Raw genomic sequence first — 25,760 nt, 5'->3', positions numbered from 1 at the left:
AGACTAGAGAATAAAAATGTTTCGTTTTTCCCAGTTGCTTTGGGGCGTTTCTCAGATCAGAAATGGAGTTCTCAAAACTACTTGTTCAACCTCCACATCGTGTCGTGTGCACATCAAAAAAGCAATTTCTTGTCTTGTCACATCGCAAATGTGATTGTGAACAAGTCTCTGCTGTTTCCTACATTATCAATTGTTTACGTTGTGTTGATCAAAATATATTGTATGTATAGTTTTAACCACCAAAACATCTCGGCATCAGCTTTGGCCCAGTTAACCTTAAATTGGCGACAGAGTGAAACACAGAATTACAAGTTCTGAAAATGGATGAACAAACAGAAAACGATCCAACACCAGTACAGTAAAAATGTGAATCCTGTCCGGTGTCTTGTAATCAGTATCTTACATTCAGTGATGTGTACATTTGTGCTGTTGAAATTCGTATCTGCTTTTCAGAAGAAATTCAGCCTTATGCATTTTCACTCGTTGTAACACCAGGAAATGCTGAAACCGTGCGCCATCATACTGAGAACACGAATAAACATTTTGAGAAACTTGTTTGTGAACAATGACAAAAGGACTCGTTATTTTGGTGCCAATAAAATGGTCAGTGACACAACTAAGGACTTAGAGAAAAGTACAGGGTTTTGCAAGAAATCCATTTTGTCGTGCGGTTTATAAAATTTGTTTTGAGAAATGCTTTCGCTGGTTTGCAAATATTAAGGGGGATTCGAGAAACGCTCCAAAGGAACTGAGAAAAACTGTAATAAAACAATTTTATATGTAAAATATCAACTTGTAGAAAACCTCACAATTACTATAAACACATTAAAAGCTTTTGTTTGTCACAGTGCATCTAGTTTTTTTCTCTCTCTCTCTCTTCTCTCCATCTCTCTCTCTTTCTCAACTGCTCCTGCTGAGTTTCCAGACAATGATGCTACCCAACGCTATCCCGCAGACGAAGGCCAGGACGAGTTCAGTAGACGGAATGGTGCAGAAGGAGGAAGCGGAGATATGCTCGATTGAGAATTGGGTCAGCGCTGAAATGCTGTTGATCTGTATAAACAAAAACACAGGGTGGAGCATTAAAAATATATATATGAATCATAAATTCCTCCAGACTGGAAGCCTTTTTGGCTCATTAATCAGAAAGACGTTTGGGAAGAATTCTTTCTGCTCCAGCATGCAGGGAGTCTTGAACTTGAGCTAGACGCAGGGACACCAGACCACCGTCAAACAAAGACCATGAAACAAATAAATGAGCAATAATTCGTCTGTGGAGTGTAAATTCAAGGCCACAGTACACCACAGTGTAAAACATTATTTGACATGGGAATGGAAAGTGGTAGCTCAGTGGTTAAGATGTTAAACTGCTGGTTTTCAGGTTGTAAGTTTAAATCCCAGCACCTCCAAGCTGCTACTCCTGGGTCACTGACTGAGGCCCTCAACCCTCAACTGCTCAGTTATATAAGTAAAATTGGTGTCTGCCACATGCTGTAAATGCAAATGCCATTTTACCAAATAAAAATGTGTCATATGGATGATATATCGTATATTTCCCATTATTAGTTTGTAATAATTGAAATATATATTTATAATTCTAGGCATTTTGTTTACTACTCCATTTTTTTTAAAAAGGTGGGACACTGTAAAATGTAAATTAAAACTTAATGATTTGCAAATCTGATAAACCCATTTTTTCTTCACAATAGAACACAAATAAACAAATCAAATGTTTACACTGAGCAAATGTACCATTTTAAGGAAACGTTATTTTAAATTTGATGGCTGCAACAATTTGGGATGGGAGCAAGAAAGATCTGGAAAAAGTAAGTCCTATTAAAAGTCAACAGTCGGAGAGACATTTCGCAACTAATGAGGTTAGTTGACAGCGAGTCAGCAAGATGATTGGGTATAAATAGTGTATCTTAGAAAGGCAGTGACTCTCAGAAGTAAAGATGGGCGGAGCTTCACCAATCTGTAAGAGACTGCGTCTACAAATTGTGGAATAATTTCAGAATAATATTTCTCAACATAAAATTGCAAAACAGTTGAATATCTCATCATTGACAGTACAATAATATCAATATTGGAAAGCAGTAATCTTTCAAGGCCTGGGGCGGCACTGCATTTAAAACGATCATGATTGTGTAATGGAAATCGCTGCATGGGCTTATTAACACCTCCAGGAATCATTATCTGTAAACAGTTTGCCATGTCATCCATTTAAATCTCTATAATGCAAAGAAGAAAACAAAAATGCTGCAATCCTCTCTGGGCCAAAGTTTATTTAAAATATACTGAGGCAAAGTGGAAAATTGTTTTGTGGTCAGAGGAATCGAAAGGTTAATTTCTTTTTGGAAACTATGGACACCACGTCCTCCTGACTAAAGAGGAGAGGGACCATCTGGCTTGATATCAGCGCTCCATTTAACACAGTGTCCCTACTTTTTACGGAAATGTGGTTGTACTCATTTCATGCTAGTCTTGTTCTTTAGGCAGATCATTTTAAACATTTCTTTCTAGAAGCAAAAAGATCTAAAATATGAAAAGAGCATCTAAAAGGACAGAGTCATAGTAAGTTTACTCCTTACCCATCCACCCATGCTGTGAATCCATAACAACAGCTTGGTCCTGAAGAAATCCAAGCACATATCCAGAATTTCAGAGAACACTCTGGGCAGGTTCGCTAGCACCATCTACTCAAAAAGGAATGAAGAAACAAAGGTAAGTTATGCACACACCAATAAACACACACACACACACACACACACACACACACACACACACACACACATAGCACAAGGATCTTCAGGACCTTCACAGCCAGCTTTCCTACTGCGTAGAACAGCACGATGATTCTTCCCCAATTGATCTGTCCATCGCTGAAGACCCCCTCCACAAGCTTCGAAAAAATGTTCTTATCACCCAGACTTGCTAAACCATCGATCTGACTGAGGGACACACAGGTAACAGAGAAAATATGTATAAACAATGATGTATGATGTGAAAAGTGTTTTACTTTCCTATAATGGTTTATTACAATAAACATTCAATTTACACTTAATTCATCTTAACAAGCTTGTTCCAGTCAGATCTCAGCCCGCTAGGCACTCCATAACCAAGCAACCACTGCAGACTACAGATGGTCATCAGGGATTCCAACTCCCAGCTCCAACACCTACTGGGCAGTGGTAGCTCAGTGCCTCTGGGTTACTGATCGGATAGGTTACTAATAGAGATCGAACGCTTCATCGGTTTTGCTGATTAATCGGCCACAATAGTTGATTGAAAAAAAAATCTATGCTGATAGTTTTTCCGGGTTGCTAGAGCGCCTGAGAATTATACAGTCCGCTGTCATTATACAGTACAAGAGCGGCTTCTAGAAGAAAATCACTGTTCAATAAAGTGTCTTTTTTTTTTTTTATTCATTTTGAATGTAACTGTTTTTATTTATTTGGAGTGTTACTTTTTGTTTCAGTTTGAATGCATGTCCTCAATATTTATTAATATAATTAATAGATTGTTTTCATTTAGCACATTTTTATGCTTTGGTACTGGTTTTTGGTGAGCAGAAAACTTTGTATTTGTGAACGACTCCTTTTAGAAGCTACGCCTACACTAATCCGTATAAATACGGAAAACTCTCCGCGTCCACACTTTCGTTTTTATATACTTTCATTTCCCAAAAGTTGATCGTCCACACTGAAACATCTGAAATCGTTTACGTCCCTGTACTGCGGACGAGCTAAAGGTAAGAAGCTTCAATCTGTGTCATTTCTGCTCGCTGTTTAGTTACTTTCCGGTCTCTTCGAAACGTCACAGTAATGACTAAAAATTTGCTTTTAGAAAGCCTCCAATTTTCACGGTCCACACTGCGACGCGAAAACTGCGATTTCAAAACGTATCCACATCGAAAAGGGTTTTCGAAAAACTTCTGACTGTTCGAGAGCGTTGAAACCGAATACTCCTCCTAAAAACGTTAAACAAACTCCTTTCAACAATATTGTTTGATTAAACCCATACTTATTCCCATGTAATGTTAGTCTTAGGTTATGTAGCACATGTGTGCGAGTTGTTGCTATAGAAACGATCACCTAATAGAAAAAGTGCATTGAAAGAAAACTTTGATTTGTAGTTAGAGTTAAATGTACCCATAAACAGATCAAAAGTATGGCGTTTCGTTCTTCAAAAAGAAAAGAGTTGAGGAAGAGAACTGACAAATCGCTGTGGAATTCAGAGAGAACTTTCGGACACATCACTTTATTCAGTCAGTGATGATTTACCTACAAAATACTTAAAGTACATGTAAAATAAATTGTTTTCTAGCAGCTAACCAAAGAGTCATATGACCATCGCTCAATGGAATAAAGTGAATCATTATTAGCTTTGATATTTTGAAACATAAAAGACACATTAGTTAAAAGTAATCTGGCTACGTTTCAAATTCACGTCATACTTACTGATTGAAGGTGTGTTCTTGATTAAGCTGGTCCCCAATCACTTTAACCGACTGAGCCAACTGATCCAACAGCTTCTGATGCTGCACATTGGATAAAGGTTGAACCGCCGGGAGGGACGGGACAGAGACCTTTCCTCCATTAATCATGTTCATAATCTGATCCTGAACCACCCTGAGATACACAAAGAAAATGATGAGTACATATCTATCCAGACATTAGAACAGGTTACGAGATGCTGTTTAGTGGTTATTAGACTTCACTTATTGTTCGCGTTATTAGCCATATTATATTATATTTTATATATGTCTCAAAGGCCTTGCTCAAGGGCCCAGAAGCGGCATCCTTGGATACGATGGAATAACCCTTAAAGATGTCCAACAAGTCAAGTCAAGTTTATTTCTATAGCGCTTTTACAACAGACAAATCAACAGTCAATGTGAACGATGTGTGTTTGTCCCTGATGAGCAGCCGTGGCGACTGTAGCAAGGAAAAACTCCCTTAGATGTTATGAGGAAGAAACCTTGAGAGGAACCAGACTCAAAAGAGAACCCATCCTCATTTGGGTGACATCAAGAGTGTGATCATAAATCTTTCAACAATACAGAACACTGGAGAGTGAGAACTAACATGAGCACTGGAGTGTGTGATTATAAGTAATGTTCTTTCTAGTCTTATACTCTGACCAACACTGAGCTACTCCTTTTCACCTACAGCAGAGAATCTTGGGAATGACTTAGACTTACTTTATTAATCCCTTGAGGGAAATTATTACAGTGTAGATTTATTCATTGCTTATTCAGTACGTCGCTCTGGATAAGGGCGTCTGCTAAATGCCGCAAATGTACTGCATTACAGCAGCAGCAGGTTATATAAACAGTAGCGGAATGTAATTTAATAATTGTTCCTTTTACAATTAAATACAATATTGCAGACGATGCTACCCAGAAAACCCAGAATGCAAACTGGCAAAAAAATTTGTATAGAAGTTTCAAGGTGAGTCATTGTACAGTCCATTGGCGTACGGTAGGAATGATTTCCTGATGCGTTCTTTTGCGACAGAGGAGTTGAATCAGTCTGTTGGAGAATGAACTCCGCTGCCTCATGATGGACAGAAGGTTGTTCAGTGACCTGTAGTCCCTCACTGTCTCCAATCTGTCCAGTACGTGTCCAATTATGTATTCAGCCTTTCGGATGATTTTATTGATCTTGCCTGCATCCCTGGCACTGATGCCGAAGCGCGTTCATTTTGAAAGTGTAACTGCTTTAAGACCGTGAGACAGCTGTATTCAAAATCATGTCATGAAAGGAACAGATCATGGGGAAGCACAGTTATGAAGTCAACAAGGAACTAAAAAAAAAATCAGAGCAGATTAACCGGACATGAGTCACAATGACACAGTGATCAAGTGTTCAGAAAGATTTCTATTTTCGATATACTTTTCTATATACTAGAGATACTGAAATAAACGCTGAGGACTTTTATTCAGGGTTTATCCGCTATGATCTGTGGTTAAAAGCTTTAACCGTGAACAGGAGCGCACAAACACGATCAGCAGAAGAACTAGACAAAACGAAACACCACTAAAACTGGAAGTAAATTGAGTGTAAATGTATCACAAATTACGGTAACGCATCACATGATACAATACACGGACAAATGTTTTGGGACATGTGTGGTTTTTCCTGAAACTGTTACCACAAAAAATTTAAATGCCCTTCAGTTGAACTTGGAGATCCAAACCTGTTCCACGTGACAATGCCCTGGTGTACAAATTCAGCTCCATGAAGATATGCTTTACATGGGTTGGAGTGGAAGATCTCCTGCTTTAAAGATCCGACCCTCAAACTCTATTAAACAACTTTGGGATGAATGTGAACGGTGACTGCACCCCGTTTTATTGTAATTGGGAATAAGGACCAAATGTGGAATGGGATTTCCAAAAAGCTCATACGAATCTAATGGTCAGGTGTCCACAAACTTTTGTGTGTACAGTTTGCTTGTGTGGAACAGCGGCATTTATTATTTATATATTTATTGGATTTTATATTATTTTATTTTATTTATTTATTTGGGGGTTAGGGTAAATGTGTATGAAGGAGATCCCCAACTTTTCAGCTTCGAATCATATAGTTGCGACAATACACAATACGCGGCCATTTTTCAAAACTAATAGCACCCTAGAAAAATAGGAAGATGTCAATGTTCCGAATTTTGGCAGACGCCCCTCATCCAGAGCGACCTTTCCATACAACTTAGCAGCTGGAGGGCTAAAAGCCTTGCTTAGGAGCAGCTGGGATTTGAACTCACAACCATCAGATGCCAAATTTGGTCCAGGATAGCTCAATTTATAAATTTTTAATTTGTATAGCACTTATAACATATATAGATTGAGAATGTCACATTTTAATTCACACATTTGTCCTTATAAGTTAACAAATGAGGCAGTGGTGGTGAGGAAAAACTCCCTGAGAAGATACCTGATGTTAAACTTCATTACCGAAAGATTTTGTCATTCATCATTTTGTTGTGTTTGTCAGTTTTTGCTTTTTATGCTTTTTCTAGGGCGGGGGGTAAAACCATGGAGTGGACGTCTGGGTCATTTCAAACTGCCTGGCATTTACACCAAACCCAGTGTGATGAGAATATTTAGGTCAGTTTAGTGTACGAGAACATTCACACAAATTTACAGGCAGTTTTTTAGTATGTGTAGGAGGTAGAGATGAAATGGCTGCCACTCCAGATCTCATGGTCTTTACTTAGTTTTCACTTTTGGTGTTTTGAAACCCAAAAAGTGTCTGATTTTTTAAAAAATTTAAATAACCTTTGACTTGTATATTAATCCTAAAAAAAATAACCCTCTATTTTTTTTTTTATCCACTCAAAGTTTACTTTCACTTTCGTTTTACGACTTTCTGTATCATAAATACACAGAAATATGTTGTGTATAGGTCTTTCTGCTGCATCTACAGTATCTACACTCCTGGTTGAAAGTGAGATGGGAAGAAGTGAGAACATGACCGGAGGAACATTCAGCATGGGGGAAACACACTCACCTGATTAACAGGGATTCCCCAATTTGTTTATCTGTAGATTGAGGAAATAACATGTTGAGGTTGCAGTGGTGTAAAATTCGCCATATATTTGAAAAAAAGGAAAGAAACGATGGCACTTACCAGGTGTTCCTTCGTTAGACATGTTCAAAAATAAACGAAAATAAATAATTCGAAAGTAAAACGGTTCGAGCGTTCACACGGGTCACTTGTACCGTGTCTAAACCGGCGTCTCTAATTCATATATAAGTTCATACACTACATATATATACATGAAGCAGACGTCACGTGGTTCGCTGTATACCGGAAATACGGGTTTACGGGTCCGCCTTGAGAACTTCCACGTCTTCCTCAGTGTCTCTTCCCCGAACCTGTAAATTATTCTGTTGAGAAATAAAAACTATTCCGCTTTATAACCTACAATGAATAAAACCCAGCCATCCCTATATTCCCAATGATCTGATCTGATGATCTGATCCCAAACCAGAGTTATCTAATTATTGCATTTTTAACCTTATATGTTTTATATAATAAAAGTACATATTTCAACAGAAAATGAACAAGCTTCCTGAAAAGTGTGTAATACTGTATATTAGAATGTGGTTTGTTCGTTGTACTTACGCAACCTGACCAGTAGATGTCTCTAGAACGCACTTTTTTTTTTTTTTTTTTGTTGTTTCTGATATTAGGCCTCAGATCAGAAATGAGTTTATTAGGGGGACAGCGCATGTAGGACGTTTTGGAGACAAGGTGAGGGAGGTGTGATTGAGATGGTTTGGACATGTGCAGAGGAGGGACATGGGGTATATTTGTAGAAGAATACTGAAGATGGAGGAAAAGCAGGAAGGAATGGAGGAAAACCAGGAAGGAGTAAAGAGGAACACCAAGGAGCAGGTTTATGGATGTGGTGAAGGAAGACATGCAGGTAGTTGGTGTGACAGAGGTAGAGGACAGGGGGGTGTGGAGACGGATGATCCGCTGTAGCGACCCCTAATGGGTGAACCCGAAAGAAGAAGAAGGCCTCAGTTCCTGAAAGTGCCGAGGAGTTAAAGTGGGGACTCTCAAAAAAATCCAGCTTTCTGTTTCTAATGTGAAGTCAATGAAGCCAAAAGTATGGAAACACCTGGCCTTTAGTGTTTTTTGGGACACAGGCATGTTCCTTTTGTTTCTATTTAACAAACTCAATAAAGATAATTCTCAAACTTGGTAAGAGGCATCACACAAGAATCATTCAGTAAATGGCTGGAAGAAAGTTCTGTGGAATACAAATAGGACATGTTTGGCTCGAACAGAAGAACTTCTGTAAGACAGAGAACAGGAGAGAACATGTTAGCAGACTGCCCCACTGCCAAAATAAAAAATGAAGGTGGAAGCTTAATGGTGTGGAGTTGTTTTGGAGCAGGGAAGGTTGAATACTGGTTCTGGGTGAAAGGAACGAATATGGCAACCATTAATCATTCAAAACCATGCAATTCTGTCAAACACCAGTAAGTGTTATTTTGAGAGCAATAGTCATCTGGAGTGATATCTCTTGTGGAATGTCCTGCCCAGTCACCTGTCACCAAATCCTATTGAACTGCTCTGGAATGAATTGAATCACAAGAAAGAAATCTCCAACTAGTGAAGAACATCTTTGGGGAGTTTTACAAGAAGCACGGCAAAGTATTTCAGCTGAATGTTCGGAGAACCGAAAGTGTACAAAGCTGTGATTCATTCTAAGGAAGGATTTTTTTACTGGAAATAAAATTTAACATCTGGACACTTATAGATTTGTTTGGTCACAGTGAATCTTCATACCATGAAATGACCGAGTTTGTTGCATCATAACAAATGAGAGCATGAATATGTCTCTCAAAAAGCATAAAAGATTCCATGTTTCCGAACCTTCGAAAGGCATTGGATGTTTGATGTGGCCTTCTTACGTTGGTTAATCAAAATCTATTGATTTCTAATGGTATTGACAATAAAGTGAGATATTCTATATGGAACAATGTCTCATACACATTTTCACTTCTCTTTTCTTTTTTTACACACACATTTGGAATTAAGTTAATAGTTAATTTAGTGTTCCTTTATTTTTCAGTGTATTTCAGTCATTTCTATTTTACTGAACATTGTGATCATTACTGATCTCAACTGAAATAAAAAAGGACACTGTGTGAGAAACTCAAAAGGGGATTACTCCTACATTTTGCTCAAATTTATAGCAAAGTCCCAAGTGTTAGTATGTAGCTTGCATTTCCAGTGCCTAGTGCATCAGTGCTTCTATATTCTATTCACAATGCATACACACAGTGGGATGTTATGATGATCAAGCAAACTATCAACACACTGATCAACTCAACTCAACTCAACCACACACTCATTCTCATTTCACACATCAACGTCTTCCACCCATATTATATTATTATTTTATTATAACTGCATAACTGTGTACATGCTACTTTCTTGGACATCCATTTGACTGTTGCTGTTTGCACGACATTTTGGGTTTACATTTTGTGTTTATTTACATGTACACACCTGTATCCAGTTCTCTTGTGCACACTGTACTGTATAATATACAGTAAGTTTACTGGCGGCGCTATTTTGTGTTTTGTGTACTTGTCCTACGTTGTCTTTTTGCACCAGGTTGCACATGATGCACTTTATGTGGCGAGGACACATTCATTTAATCCTCAGCTCTGTGTTTTGTTATGTAGCTTTATGTTGTTTTATGTAGCACCAGAGTTCTGGAGGAACGTTGTCTTATTGGCTTGACTTACCATTGTCACTCTTACTATTTATTAAAACTTTATTTGGCTTCTCCCATTAGGGGGCGCCACAGCGGATCCTCCGCATGTTTGATTTGGCACAAGTTTTTACGCTGAATGCCCTTCCTAACGCAACCCTCCCGTTTATCCGGGTTGGTTCCCTGACCGGGGATTTGAACCCGGGCTGCAGCGGTGAGAGCGCTGCATCCTAACCAGTAGACCACCAGGGAACTTACTCTTACTATTTATTATATTGTCCAAAAAAAAACGCCTGTTGAGTAAATTGTACGTTGATATCGTCTGGCCCCTTTAATCGTATAACCCCCGCTATCTACCACACCCACTTCAACTCAGAAAGAGCTGTTAATCAGCTGATTAGATGGAACTGGGGCATTAGGAAAGCAGTAAAGTAGCTTTTTGCTTCTCACACACACATTACAGCACAGTGAAAGTCTTTCTTCGCATATCCCAGCCATGTTAGGAAGTTAGAAGTCAGAGATCAGCTCTGGAGTGACCCCTGCAGCCCAGAGGGTTAAGGGCCTTTCTCAAAGACCCAAAAGTGGCAGTTTGGCAAATCTGAGGTTTAAATGCCCAACCTTCAGATCAGTAACTCAGAGGTTTAACCACTGAACTACCACTTCCCCCACTGGGTTAAAAAATAACCCATTCTTTTTTCATCTCTCTACAAGTGAATGAAATGGAGAAGCGTGTAACTTGTGATACTACAGAACACACTACAGAATGGAATCTCCTGACAGACTTCATCCGAACAAATATTAAAAGGTAATGAGTTGAGTAAAGTGAACAGGTAAACATTAAGAAATTTACAATGATCAGTACTGGGAAACTGTCTGTTAGGGGGAAAATGGTACATGTTGGATACAAGCTGGCGTTTGTATCATCGTTTTTTAAATATTTGCATCGGTAAAAAATATTTATTTATATATAATTATTAGTATTAGGGCTATACTTTTATTATTTAGAAAGTGACCAATAATTTGTAGCCAATACTTGATATGTAGATCGATATCTCTTCACTAAACCGTATCTCAAGCGCATTCTCTCAGCACCGCTGCTGCTACGTGAATATGACACATCACAACACTACGGAGACGAGGCGTGTCCTGAGGGTCACATAGAATACAGATTAACATGGCAGAGGTAGAGCTGTAACTTCCTGCAGACAGAACGGGAAAATAACGTCTGGTTTTATTTCATCTTTTTCTTTTGTGGAGGCTTGTTTGTGGAAGAAATGAATGTAATGATTCCTAGTCAATTGGAAGGCTGTAGGTGACCGTGCATGATCTGAAGTTTTATCTTCTCTTGTTTAGATTCAAAAAACCCATAAACACTTACACCCTTGGGGAGATTCTTCAGGAGAAAAAATCTAACAGCACAATTTTATGGCAAAACATTTGCATTATATATATATATATATATATATATATATATATATATATATATATATATATATATATATATATATATATATATACTTTTTTTCAATCTACTGCAAACTTTACACGAAACTTTAAATTGATTTAATTGCGATTTTTTTTTTTTTTTTTTCTAATTGAAAAAATGTAGATGCTAAATTATTTTTCATTTTCCTCTGTTTTTTTTTCCTCTCCATGTTTGTGGACACCTGAGCTCCCTTTTGTGCACAGGGACATTGTCATGCGGAACAGGTTTCATGTCTTCTATCCAAAGACATACGGTACAATTGTGTGCCTCCAACTTAACAGTTTGGAAAAGTACATTTGGCTGGAAAGGTTTTACCTATGTTTAACAGAATCAAAGCAACCAGCAGGTGGCGCTGACGGACCAAATGCATGTTGCTTATTTAATATTAGTGTATATTTATACTAAATCTGTGTATAGTTCTCCTTCATACCTCAGTGCCGGTAAATTCTCCATTCTGAGTTGACCAGATAGTGTTGATTCTGTTCCATAAGTAAGTAAGTGGAAGCTCATTGTTTAGGTGATCAGAAGTTTGGGAATTCAAGCTCCGATATCACCAAGCTACTCATTATATTCACGTTTATGACATATGGCATTATTTTCTTTACACAATACACACAATTTTAGGTTTCAGTGTGTGGAAATGATCCTTTTGGACTCTCAGTCTGAAATGTTTTTTTTTCCTCCACATCCTCATTCCTGACACAGATATGAATTTGCTATCAGAAGTATGAACCTTTCATGACGCCTTTCCAAGTTCTGGGTTATTCGGCTTCCCGTGTGCATATTAGTGCAAAAAAACAAAGACACCCTGTAAAAATAATCAACAGATTTTTATTCCTGTGTAAATATGAATCTTGTTGCAATCCATCTTTTGCAGCATTTCAGAGCATTACTACAATAGGGTTTGGTTTCATTGCACGCAGGTTTCATTATTGTAAACAAAACAAAAAAAAATAATCATTAACAAAGACTGACTTGATATGATGTAATATATATATATATAAAAAAAGATTGCAAAACAAACAGTGCAATAAATTATTTAATGATGGCCGAGAAAATCAACACTGTTCAAGTCATTAAGATTATGTGTGTGTGCGCATCAGAGTTCAAGTCTAAACATCCCTACACCCTAATACAGCTTAAGGGACACATTTCATCAGCATTAGAGGGCGGGGATTATCGCTATCACATAATTACAGCCGCACTCGATGTCCGATTGTTTCTCGCCCGCAACATCATCTTTACCAATGGCTGAAAATAAATAAGCATATTAAATGTTGTTCATTTGATTTGTTGTGTTGTAGTAAAGCAGGATTCGTTAAGGGACAAAAAAAGAAAAAAGAGAGTTGCTACATTCATTCTTTATCTTTTATGTTTTTCATAACTATGATAACATGGAAGACGTAGCGCTGGATCTACCTGGAGTGTAAGATAAAGATGATGTGGACGAAAACAAAGTACAATCATTTTGTAGAGCATTCAAAATGCACACTGTTTCCATTGTAAGTATCGTACTGTGCACCGATCGCAACAGATCTGTGGACCGCCAGATTTTCTAAGGCTCATTAGATGTTCCTTAGAAGGTAGGAAATAGCTGTCCTTTAAGGTTTCCTTCTTAGAGAAAGACATCCTGCATTTCCGTTCACTACAGTATAAGATGTAATGTTATCAGACGTGAACGATGAATGATGTGATGTCGCATATGAATGATGAAGGTCTGGGTTTTACATATGGACTAAGCAACTCCTCAGAGGCCATACGAACCCATGGGATACGAACCCAACCTTGTTTTTTCCTCACGATTCTCTTGATTGTATCAGGATACAATCTGCTAATCAGAGGGCAGTTCTGCTATCAATGGCGGCTTGCCAATGATGTCTACGGTGTTGTGTGCGCACAACACACACAGAGTTGTGAAAACACAATAAAAGCCACAAAATTTCAAAATGTCAGAATTATTTATCAATTGAGAAGCGAACAAAGTCATGCAGTGTTTTTTTCCTAAAAAATAGTAGTTCAGTGAGTTTGATTCATTACCATGCATCAGGTTCAACTAGAGGTCGACCGATTCACCGGTTTTGCCAATTAATCAGCATCAAAATTGATTGCAGGAACCACCATCTATCGTCAAAAATCATACCGATAGTTTTTCCTGGTTGCGTCTGCTCTGAAGGTCTGCTGTCATTATAGAGTGCGATAGCAGCCTCTGGTGGTGAATCACTGATGTCGCATGCTGTTTGTTTTGACACGTCAGACTGCGCGATGTACCTCATTCATGTTAGTTCACGGTGCATTAACTGAAGTTAACAGATTAAACATTTATTAAAATTTTGCAACAAACGATAGATGAAAAAACTTTTAAAGCATTTATTCATTTCAGTTAATGTTAAAAATGGACTCTTACTTTAATGCGTTACCATTTCACATAATTACAAACAGTCGTGCTTAAAATGGCCATCTTTTTTAAGTCTTCGTAAAGACTACTGCATTGCAATAAAATTTATTTTTATTTTGCAATAAAGTGCTAACGGTCGATTAATCGGTTATCGGTAAAATCTGTCGACCTCTAGTTCATACTCTCTCAGAAGCCTGCTGAGAGCAGAGTTTTTGACATTTTTATACAAGTGACACTATAAGAAAGACAAATACTGGTTGTTTCTCTGCTACTGTGACACTTTTTTTTTACATTATTAAAACACTCAATGACGCTTTCATCACTGACAATTGAAGAAGTGTTGGCAATTTTGCCCTCTAATTAGCGTCGTTATGGAGCGGGAAGCAAAAACGACTCTCATTTGTGTCTCGTGTGTGTAAAACGATGCTAAATGGTAACCTCTGTAACTCGTCACTCACCCATACGGAGATCTTCACAAAGAAAAATATAAAATAAATTTACAAAATAAAAATCAAGAAATGAGAAACAGCAGCATCACCAGCTTGAGGTTTCATTTGGTCACACACACAAAAAAACATCTGTAACGTATGTCTTTTGGTGGATCGTTTAAGTTTTGTGCGTGTCGTGTTCGTGTACGCTTGCATCTCAGACTTGGTTGGTGTTCCTTGTCTCCTCGCTGCCCTCCAGAACGATGTCTACTTCCAGGAAGTCATCTGGAACAACTTGCTGTTCCTGTTTCACACACTTCCTGTCCTTCTTGCAGCATTTCCAGCCGGTTTTAGCCGGTCGCACCAGCGAGAGGAATAAAGCGCCAACACACACCCCGGCCGAGCTGAAGTAAAAGGCATAGCCGTAATCCGTCGTCATGTCCACAAACACGCCTGCAAAATCAAACACACACTTTCAGTAAAAAAGGCAGTTGAATATACACACACACATATATATATATACACACGCACACACACACACACACACACGCTGTGTGTTTAAAAGTGTTGGGACTGAGCACACAATTGTAAAGGAGTATTATTTTCACTTGAACTAGGAGACAAAATCCTGTTCCAGCATGACAATGCCCCTGACATGTGGGTTGGAGTGGAAGATCTTCTGTCGGGCTCTGAACTCAACCCTATTAAACAGGATGAATGTGAACGTTGCCTGCCTTCTCACCTCACCACCTCAGTACGTGACTTTAAAGGCAAAGCTCCACATGAAAAATTTAGTGGAACATCTTTTAGGAAGGGTGGAGCTTATAATAGCGAATGGAGACTAAATGTGAAATAGGATGTTCAAAAAGGAGCACATAGCAATCTTATGGTCAGGGGTTCACAAACTTTTGTGCATATAGTGCACCATATATAAGTCTATCAGGAAAAATCCATACTGATAGTTTTTCCGGGTTGCGTCTGTGCTGGAGAAATTCCCCTGTCATTATACAGTACGAGAGTGGCCTCTAGAGGCGAATCGCTGACACAACGTGCTATTGGATTGGACACGGGAGACTGCGCATTTTCTCTCATGCATGTTAGTTCATAGCGCGTTAACTAAAGTTAATAAATTAAATTAACTTGATTTAAAAATATACAAGCAATAAACAAAAAATTCTAAAGTATTTATCAACTTCAAATGGAATTGTACTTCAAAGTGTTTTCATTTCATAAATAAATCCAAACAGTCATGCTCATGCATTTTAAATGTCTTCACAAAGGCCAGAGCATAAATTTCATTTATTTTTATAATAAAGATCAGTACTATTTTACATGGGGGTATGTATTTTTTTTTCCAGCATCCATTTTAAAAACTATGGTTATAGGCAAGTACTATCCACCCTAGCTATCGATAACGGTCGTCCTTTAGTTTGAAGTGAACGACTTTAGGCTTATAAAGATTTCTGTTGGTTCTTTTTGATATTAGAGATTAGAGAATGAATTTTTACTCATCTGTACATCATACAGTGTTTACCTGCGAGTGGAGGACCGGCAAGGCCGGCAAAGCTCTGGATGAAGATGTAAATTCCGGCACCCATCGCCATCCTCTCCACGCCTAGAACGTCGGCCTCGGCCAGCATGGGGATGTGAGTGGAGGCGACCATCCCGAACAGGAAGCCGCATATGGCGGCGCAGAAAGCGAGTGTCCAGAACTGCGATGAGGCAGCAGGGAAGATGGCGAGCACCAGGCTCAGTAGTACCGTGCAGATCAGCAGGATGTAGATTTTGCGAATGGGCTTGCGGGTCATCAGTGACCCGATTGACAGGCGGCCAAACACCTCTGCCGCAGCCATGATGGAGAGCATGTAGGTGGCCTGGCTGCGCTGCACGCCGCACATCACACTTAGCTCGATCAAGTAGAGCTGCGGCGCAAAGAAACCCAGCGTGGCGAAGAGCCCGAAGAGGGAGTAACAAATAAAGCTGGCTTCTTTCAGAGGTGACAAGTCGAGACTTTTTCCTTTTATCGTCTCTTGTTTCAGAGGAATGTATGCCAGTTCCCGGTCATAATCTTCTCTTTTTTCTGCCGTTTTTGAGATTCCGGACTGGGCCGTGTTCTGCTCCAGCGAGGAGATGGACTGAACCCCAGAATCCACGGAGCTCAGGGACGTGTGTGTCAACTCGTTCTCCTTCTCGTATTTGTCCTCGGCGATTTTCTTAAGGGGGGTCCGAGAACCTTCTTCTTCCTCTTCTTGCTTGGCACATTTGGGCAGGATGATGATTGGACTGAGCAGGGCTCCACAGCCGATCACAATCGACTGTAGGAGCCCAATGACAATCATGCAGTTCCGCCAGCCGACATGGTCTTTCAAAGCGCTGAAGGCTGAAACAATGAGAAGGATGATGATGATGAAGGCAAACATTCTAACAGTGAAGTCGATTTTATGGTCATTACGGCAGTATGCTATTTTGTATATGTCTTCGAAATAAAAAGAAAAGACTGAAAATGGCAATTTCTACTGAACACGGAGAGCGCTCGTTACCTGGAGCGAGGGCGAAAAGCGAGAAACACTCTCCGGTGGAGGCGATGGAGGTGACGAGTGACCTGCGCTTGTCGAAGTACTGAGAGAGGATGGTGATGGTGGGCAGGAAAGACAGGCAGCACCCAAAGCCTGAAATAAAACAGCACAAAGGAAGAGTAACAGGCGCTCGTGCGCGGGGCTCAGGTCACGCTAACCCGCTCGGCCTCTGGCTGGCGTCGGAGACTGGGCTGAAAGAAAACTGCAATTAAGAGAGACAAACAACAAAAAAAAAATAAGAAAGAGAGAAGAGAAGAAAGAGGAGAAAAAGAAAAGTGTTGCATTAGGGAAGGGTTTGTGTTGAGCTCAAACTAAAGTGTTCTGATCGTCGGGGGGGAAGCGAGCGGCAGAAAACAGGACAAAAACGCTTGCTGTTTGCTATTATACACACTTCTGAGGAGATCCACAAATCTGATCACACACAGATGGTGGCGTATTAGCAAATCAGCACTCAGCAATACATTTTACACCAGCTGCAGCATTAAATCAAGGCGACTATATCGTTTGGTATCGATGTCTTTCTGAGGTAAAAGAGCAGGTTTTCTTCCTCTATTCACAAATTGGTTAATTCACTGATTCCAACCCCATGTCCTTTTCTCAGAATGTTTTATTCCATTGATACCTTATATGGACACCTAACTTTTCCCAACAGTGGTTCTTCCCCAAACTGTTACCACAAAGTTGATGTCTTTAAATGTAGTAGTTTCCCTTCATGTGAACTAAGACACCCAAACACTACAACCCATATAGATACATGGGTTGGAGTGGAAGATCTCCTGCTATAGAGTTCCGACCCTAATGAACATGATGAATGTGAACACTGACTGGCCTCCTCACCATTACTTCACTTTACTAACGCCCTTGTAGACGAATGAACACAAATCTCCACAAAATCCAGTGGAACATCTTAGCAGAAGAGTGGAGGTTTTTATAACAGAGAATGGAGATGTTCACAAACCAAACTTATGCTCAGGTGTCTACAAACTATTGTCCCTATAGTGTATGCCGGGATACTGTATTGTATAAATAGGGTTTTCCCATTGATTCAATAAATTTGTTCAGGTTTGAAACAGATGTCGACTTGATTTAATGCTCCCAGACCCATCCTGCACCTGTATGAACACACTAACACACACACACACACACACACACACACACACACACACACACACACACACACACACACTCATACAAATGCCTAGAAAAGCACAAGTACCTGAAATAAGGCCTGTGGTGATGTACATCTGAGAAACGGATGTGGCGAAGGCGGTGGTGATGGTACCCAAACTGAGCAGGAAACCACCAACCATCACGACCGGCCGGAATCCGAACCGGTTACAGAGCACCGAGGATAGAGGAGCTGTAAACACAACCACACACACAGAATTAACACGTAGAAGAGCACTTTTAACATCGGACATTGTCTCAAAGCAGATTTGCAGAGATAAAATGTGGCATCAGTTCGCCTCTAGAGGCCACTGTCGTAATGAAAGTGGCCCGGGAGCCGGAAAAACTATCGAGTCAGATTTTTTTACCGATAACCGATCCCAGCAAACAACATTCGGTGCCTTCGACTTCTATTAAGTTGTATAAAAGAGTTTATTTGTTTAGTGCCTATAAGTTTAAGTCCCTAATGATTGAGCCAGTGGAGACTGTGGCGAAAAAAACTTCCTTAGATGGCATTAGGAAGAAACGTTGAGGGAATCCATCCAAATGTTCATTCATTGCAGTTTTATCATGGTTGAGGTGTGCATTGTTGGTCCTGAGCTATTGTAATAAGACTGTTGATATTAATTACAATCCAAATCTATCCTCAGGTAATGACAAAGCAAATAACGCATGGAACTACGAGGCTGAGATTCAGATCTGCCCTTAAAGAGATTCAGATCTGCTCTACATGCAACAAACCATGACACAGCACATTTCTTTTTACAGAGTGTTTGCCTCGTTGACCTTCTGGTTTAAAAGAGAACTCCTACACACACACCAAACTCACCAGGGGCTCAGCAAACATGCACCACTTTCTCATAATGACTCGCAGGAGACTGCAGCCACGCATAAGTGCCATTAATAAGTGCTTTCAGGGTTTAAGAGCGTTTCCATACACACAGTGCTCTTTATTTTATTAACAAGGTTCACACAAGTGCTGCTACTTACAATGACATAAATGAGTCTCAAGGCAGACGAAGAGCAAACAAGAGCTTGAGAACAACGGGATGCTTTCTGGGCACTTTTTTTCTGGACGACAAATTTGTTTCTAAATCGCAAAAATGGACCCAAAAATTTTTATTTAAAAAAGTCTTCTATTTTTTATTTATTCCCTTGAACTGATTCTTGATTTTATGGAAGTCCATTTCCACCACTTAAAAAATATTTGTTCGCCTAATTTATTGTGATTCCGACTTTATTTCTCGCAATTCCGACTTTTTTTTCCCCACAATTCCAACTTTATTTTTAGCCAATCAGGCAGTGTCACCCCCTCTATAGTGCCTTTTCCAGTAACAAGCATCATGTGGCATCTCTGATCACTGGAGAGAACTCGGAAAAAGAAAAAGAACTTGTAATAAAGTTGTAATTGCAAAAAAATAAAAAAGGTCGGAATTGACAGAAATAAAGCTGGAATTAGGAAAAGGTAGTAGAAATGAACTTCCATATTTTAAAAAAAAAAAATCCCAATAAATATTTGTTTTCCTAAATCTGCTTTTATTTATGTATTTTAATTAAACAAAAATCTGCCTATTTTTTTAACTGTTAAAAAAAATGTACACAAATCTTCTTTTTTTAAATCACATTCTTTACATTTTACAGCATTCCTAAAATTTCTAAATTTCTAAAAAAATTCCTAAAACAACTAAATGTTTCCATAAAATGTTCTACTGCTCGTAAAATGTTGTCCTCACACAGATTTATAAATTGTTGAATGCAACAGTCCTGTTTTTCCCAAAAAATGTTGCATTAAATATTGTATTTTTCAATAGAAATTTTTAAAGATTTTTTTAACCCTAAATCCGAGGTCCCCCAGTACGGGCCATGGAAAAGCTGCTCCCGTGTGGCAAGAAATTTCTGGGGAAAATGTCTATAGATGTGATGTGTGTGTTAAGAGCCAATATCCAAATTTCAGGAAACATCACTTCCACGCTTGGAACAGGTTCAACTACATATTATAATGAGTGTCACATTCCTCAACATTCCTCAACAGTTTCTTTATGTCCCCTAACTGAACTGGTCCATTGTGATAATTTGAGACCTCATTTTTTTTCTCACTAATTAGTTTGTTCCTGAAGCATCTCCTTGAGCAGCATTTTCCTACAAAAAAAAACAAAAAAATACAAGAAGATGAGAATGGTCTCAGCCAGGGGTCTAACCTAAGAAGGACATGACGAACACGCAGATGGAGACGATCCAAGACACGCGGCTGTTTGACTCTTCGAAATGGTTGGTGAGATCCTGCAGAAAGATGCAGAAGATCTTGATGATGCCGAAGGTGAAAACCTCCACCAAAAAGAAGGCTACGGCCACGACCCATCCCCAACCTCCTTCCGGAACCTGGGAGTAAACATTGGGCTTCATGCAGCCGCGCAGCTTGAGCATCAACCCCATCATTGTGGAGTCGTCACGTCCTGTCTGGGAAAGGGACAGGAAAACGTGTATGGGTTAGTCAGCAAAGAGTGAACAAATAACTTCACACACACACACACACACACACACACACACACACAGACTGGATAGAATGGATAGACTAATGCCGACAACCAGTCTCTGAACATCCACAAAACCAAAGAGATGGTTGTTGACTTTACACAGAGCAGCTATTCTCCACTGATCATCGATGGATCCACCGTTGTGATCACCAAATTCCTTCGTGTACATCTGGCGGAGAACTTCACCTGGTGGTTACTCAACACCAGCTCCATCACCAAGAAAGCTTACAGCACCTCTCCTTCATGAGAAGGCTGAGGAAAGCACATCTCCCTCCACCCATCCTGACCATGTTCTACAGAGAAACCATTGAGAGCATCCTGAGCAGCTGCATCACTGCCTGGTTTGGGAACTGCACCGTCTCGGATAGCAAGACCCTACAGAGGAAAGTGAGGACGGCCGAGAAGATCATCAAAGTCTCTCTGCCCTCGATCATGGACATTTTACACCACACGCTGCGCAACATCCGCAACCCCCACACACCCCTCACACACACACACTCATACACACTCCTCACTCTCCTACCATCAGGAAAGAGGTTCTAAAGCTTTCCAAATTTTTTCAGGAAACACTAAAACCGTGCGCCCTTCATGCTAATGCTCCAAATCGACCGAGATCAAAAGCAATAGTAACAAACTAAGTAAACACGCCCGGTTTCCACGGCAACCACATGTCAGTTCCGAGCCCGTGATTATTAATATTTATAAGTCGAACCCGCCCCCTGCTGCTCGCTACGGAGATGAACATGGGGGGGGGGGGGTATTACGTCACAGTTGGGCGTGGTTTACGTCAGACACGGCCGTTAGTTACAGGAAACTGTCTTTTTTTTTTTTTTTTTCTGTGAACTTCTCACTTCCTGCCTGTCAAATCCTTCTTTATTCGATAATGACATATACATACATAAATATATACATATATATATATATATATATATATATATATATATATATATATATATATATATATATATATATTACAAACATTTGATATGATCTGTTTTTCTCTTCACTTCATGGTGCATCAGCATCATTTCACTGCACAGCAATGCGGAACGCACGAACCGAAAACCGGCTCCAACCAGTTACTACACAATTGTTTTGTTAGAATATAAGAATATGAGGTGTAATAAAGGAAATACACGCACATGTCCTACATATGCAAATAAGGGACATATAATTAAAAGATTTATTTAAACAGCAAACAAAAATCATACAAAAATATAACCAGAAATATACCTGAGATATACCAGAAATATAAATATTGGATTAAATTTACTTACCGAAAAAAAAAAAAGAAATCAAAAACGTGAAAAATATTCGCTTGAAAATAAATAAAAGGCACCAAACTCCCTTCCTATCAGCCCCCCGAAGAGCATCTTAAGGTTCCGAGTCTACAGATACTTTCTCCTACTGAAGACTTCGAATATGGATTATTTCTTTATTTTTCATTTCTTTATTTGGTCATGATAAAAGCAGCGCGTGAGGATCCCGTTTGATCCAGCCGCTTTCGAAGAGAAGAAAGAAAAAAAAAAACTCACCGGCGCTCGCGTGCTCTAAATCAACCGGAACTCCGTTTCTATCGCGAGCATCACTTTTGTAACCGGCCGGTCCTCGTGTCCCTAATCCCCTGTCCCTCTCCCTCTATCTGTATCTCCCTCTATCCCCTTTCTCTATCCCTCTTTCTCTTCCTATGCAATTGTTTTATATACCGGCTCGAGCCGGTATGGGGCACACGCTCAAACGCGACCGGCTTGTTCAGAGACGTGTGTGTGCGCGCGCGCGTGCATGTGTGTTCTCTGACAGTGCGCGTTCCCGTGTCGCACTACATACTGAAAATCCCATATAATATATATATATTTAAATATACAGTGTATATGTATATATACAGTAAATATATTATATGGGATTTACAGTATGTAATACACATACATACATATATATACTCTATATGTATAAATATATATAAATAAATTATATATATATATATATATATATATATATATATATATATATATATATATATATATATATATATATATATATATATATATTATAATATGTATATATATATATATATATATATATATATATATATATATATATATATTATAATATGTATATGTGCACCTTCTCTGCTGGCCTAAACACTATCAGAGGCCTGACCTGCATTTACAACCTAAATTCTAATATTTGTTCCATGAAATTGTATTAATTTATTCCCAACAGTTTATTATCTTCATTGCGTAGCGTTTTTCTCGGCTGCACTGCTTCCAGTACGTGTATGTGGATGTTATATTTTTTTATCCATTCAGATTTCAGCCTCTATGTGCTGCCATGTCAATCTAATCTACCCAAGGCCTTCAGAATCAGTAGTGTCGGCCTTTTTACCTTAGTCTATATCAGCAATGGGGCTGTTTTATTAACCAATCAGATGTCAAATTCGCCTCACAGAACCAGCTAGCTGTGCCAGAATAGCTCTGCACACGTTAATACATCTGAGTTAGACTTGTTTATGCCCACGATGGCTGACAGGGGAAGACTTTGTCATTATGGGGTACTGAGTGTAGATTAATGAGCCAAAAATCCATTAGAATGATTGTAGCATACGACTGCAACATAACAACATTGGGCATATGAATATAAATATTAATAAACCAATTGCCTTATTTATATGCCCCCTCCCTTTCCTCCCCTGCCCTCCTCTCAAAGGCAACCCAGGTTCACCCAGGTTCACCCAGGTTCTTAGTATCCACTGTATATTATTTATAAGCACTTTTGCATTGCAGGAAAATGTGTTTATGTGAACATTTAATATGAGTATGCGTGTGTTTAAAGAATAAATATTAAATATATTTTTCAAAAACTTTGTGCATTCAGCCAGAACTTTTGCGACCTTCTATACTGTTATTTAGCTATGTATATATTTTTTGTAATTAAATTAAATAATAGAGCCTTTATACATAATAAAGGTTGTATACTAATAGGAAAGAATGTAAAAGTACTGGAAAGATTAAAAAAATAATAATAAATGAATGTGCATGAAAACCTGTATATATTTTTATTTTATTTTCATTTATTTATTATTATGCATGCATGCTCTTGTGTTTCTTGTGTTGCGTCGGAGCGCGCGTGAGGCATCGTACCGGGCAGAACAGGTTTATTCCGGTTTATTCTGCGCCGCTGCCACATGACTGCAGAGACACGACGAAGGGATCTTATTCAACACACCCGCTCCTGCTCCCGACACCGTGTGTGTGTGTGTGTGTTGACTTTGTTTGATTGCAATTGCACACTTGTCTCATAGAACCGACGCTTAAACGCATTATTGCACGAGTTGAAGCCATGCTGCGGTGTTTGACGTCACGCGCATGCGCACTCGGCTCCCTCACACTCTCAGGGCTGATAAGGACTTATCAGCAGTTTCACAAGAACGCCCTGTTCCCAACTGTTTTGTCTTATTTAACAAATAAGGGACACCGAGGACACATTTTCCACGAATGCTTTTGGTTACAAGAACTTCACATTGAACTTCACTTCCTTAATTACAAAAGTATTTTTGCAATTCAATTCAATACATTTTTATTTGTATTTGCACTTTTAACAATGAACATTGACTCTTCATAGTTCTTTATAAGTGTAAGTTTGTCTCTGATGAGTGAACTCTGAACAAATTTTATAAGGAAGAAACCTTGAGAGGAACCGGACTCAAGAGTGAACCCATCCTCATCTGGGTTTCTTACAGCTAAACGATGTTGCAGGGTGCAGTGATGGTGATCAGATGCAAACTGTAGTCCTGAGTCAGTGTAGCAGACTGTTGACATTAACTACAGTCTAAATCCATCCAAAGTTCCTGTTTGTACTCCGTAATTTCATGGATCCCCTAGACCGTTGATGTAAAACCATCAACAGCTGCACAGAGTCGCCTCCAATCGAAGAGAACACCATCCAGAGGCAGGCCGGGACGAAGTGGGCAGATCCGAGGAGAGGGGCAGGAACATGTTTAACTCGACAGAGAGAGAGAGAGAGAGAGAGAAGAGGGGTGACATGAAGAGAAGGATATGGATTATTATGTGTCCTTATTGTTGTATAAAAGTTAAGGACACTGTGCAGTTGGGACTCCGGCAAGACTTGCTCTGGCAGCAGAAATAAAAGGGAGAACCATGAGGAATCTCAGGGATAAGAGACGACCCACCACACCACCGTCAACAAACCTAAGTAAACGTGTGAGGTTGAGGGGACGACAGCATCCAAATATCCCAGTTCACCAAACACTCTATATCTATGATCTCTCCAGATCTGTTTCTTTACCTAAGAAAATCTGCAGAAGGTTTGACTAAATAAATATGTTTTCAGCCTCGACTTGAACACTGAGACTGTGTCCGAGTCTCGAACACTGATTGGAAGGTTGTTCCATAACTGTGGGGTTTATAAGAGAAAGATCTGCCCCCTGATCTAGTCTTCATTATTTGAGTTACCAACAATTAGCCTGTACCTTTAGATCTTAGTAGGCATTAGGGATCATAAGTGTTACAAAACTAGTTTTGAAACCTTTTGATACCACCTCATATACAATTTAGCAGATGAGAGTCCTTGCCTTGCTCAAGGGTCCAGCAGTGGCAACTTGGTGGTAGAGTTCTGCAAGGGACGAATTTTTCAGTCCCACTCTCGCAAAAATATGCTATTTACTGACTGCGTCTTCCTGCTACTCCGCTTTTTTTGTTTTACTTGCATTTTGAATATGAATCAAATAAAAGCAGAAAATAAACAAAAAGATTTTGTTTTATTTGAGACATGGACATGAACTTGGAATTTTTCAGGACATGAACATCAGCTAAAATTATATAAAAATACATTGTTTTATCCCATGACACACTCGTTTTTTCGGTACTCCTGCAATAGTGAAGGATAGTGCTATTTTGTGGTGCCGGGATTTGA

The 25,760-nt window shown here is 39.2% G+C and overlaps 2 protein-coding genes across 5 annotated transcripts; both read right to left on the bottom strand.

The window, feature by feature from the left end:
- Positions 1 to 759: 759 nt before the first annotated feature.
- LOC124397372 (apoptosis regulator BAX-like) lies at positions 760 to 7,953 on the bottom strand. The gene is made up of 6 exons (XM_046866957.1): positions 7,635 to 7,953; positions 7,515 to 7,545; positions 4,461 to 4,631; positions 2,816 to 2,951; positions 2,592 to 2,696; positions 760 to 1,053 (listed from the first exon to the last, which is right to left on the bottom strand). The coding sequence occupies exons 1-6, from the start codon at positions 7,654 to 7,656 to the stop codon at positions 901 to 903; spliced, it is 618 nt and encodes a 205-aa protein (XP_046722913.1). The 5' UTR covers positions 7,657 to 7,953; the 3' UTR covers positions 760 to 900.
- Positions 7,954 to 12,539: 4,586 nt separating this feature from the next.
- slc16a6b (solute carrier family 16 member 6b) lies at positions 12,540 to 22,572 on the bottom strand. 4 transcript variants are annotated; one of them, XM_046866425.1, is made up of 6 exons: positions 22,364 to 22,572; positions 20,493 to 20,751; positions 18,344 to 18,487; positions 17,092 to 17,220; positions 16,086 to 16,931; positions 12,540 to 15,004 (listed from the first exon to the last, which is right to left on the bottom strand). In XM_046866425.1, exons 2-6 carry the CDS (start codon positions 20,728 to 20,730, stop codon positions 14,769 to 14,771), a joined length of 1,593 nt encoding a protein of 530 aa, XP_046722381.1. In that variant the 5' UTR covers positions 20,731 to 20,751; positions 22,364 to 22,572; the 3' UTR covers positions 12,540 to 14,768. The 4 variants fall into 4 exon arrangements, with proteins under 4 accessions (XP_046722381.1, XP_046722383.1, XP_046722382.1 ...); XM_046866427.1 differs by having other exon boundaries at positions 20,493 to 20,747; XM_046866426.1 differs by lacking the exon at positions 22,364 to 22,572 and adding an exon at positions 22,106 to 22,331.
- Positions 22,573 to 25,760: the final 3,188 nt, after the last annotated feature.

This window comes from Silurus meridionalis, chromosome 14, assembly GCF_014805685.1.
Source record: "Silurus meridionalis isolate SWU-2019-XX chromosome 14, ASM1480568v1, whole genome shotgun sequence".
Classification (NCBI taxonomy): Eukaryota; Metazoa; Chordata; class Actinopteri; order Siluriformes; family Siluridae; genus Silurus; species Silurus meridionalis.
This window is presented reverse-complemented; position numbering and strand designations above follow the sequence as displayed.

Excerpts from the sequence above, each read along its gene's own strand:
- LOC124397372 (XM_046866957.1), bottom strand. The coding sequence starts at position 7,656 with ATGTCTAACGAAGGAACACCTG. Across the intron at positions 7,546-7,634 it reads GTCTAACGAAGGAACACCTG|ATAAACAAATTGGGGAATCC; the intron begins GTAAGTGCCATC and ends CTCAATCTACAG. Across the intron at positions 4,632-7,514 it reads GGGGAATCCCTGTTAATCAG|GGTGGTTCAGGATCAGATTA; the intron begins GTGAGTGTGTTT and ends TGTGTATCTCAG.
- slc16a6b (XM_046866424.1), bottom strand. Across the intron at positions 17,221-18,343 it reads CACCACAGGCCTTATTTCAG|GCTTTGGGTGCTGCCTGTCT; the intron begins GTACTTGTGCTT and ends GTTTTATTTCAG. Across the intron at positions 15,005-16,085 it reads TGCCGGTCCTCCACTCGCAG|GCGTGTTTGTGGACATGACG; the intron begins GTAAACACTGTA and ends TTGATTTTGCAG.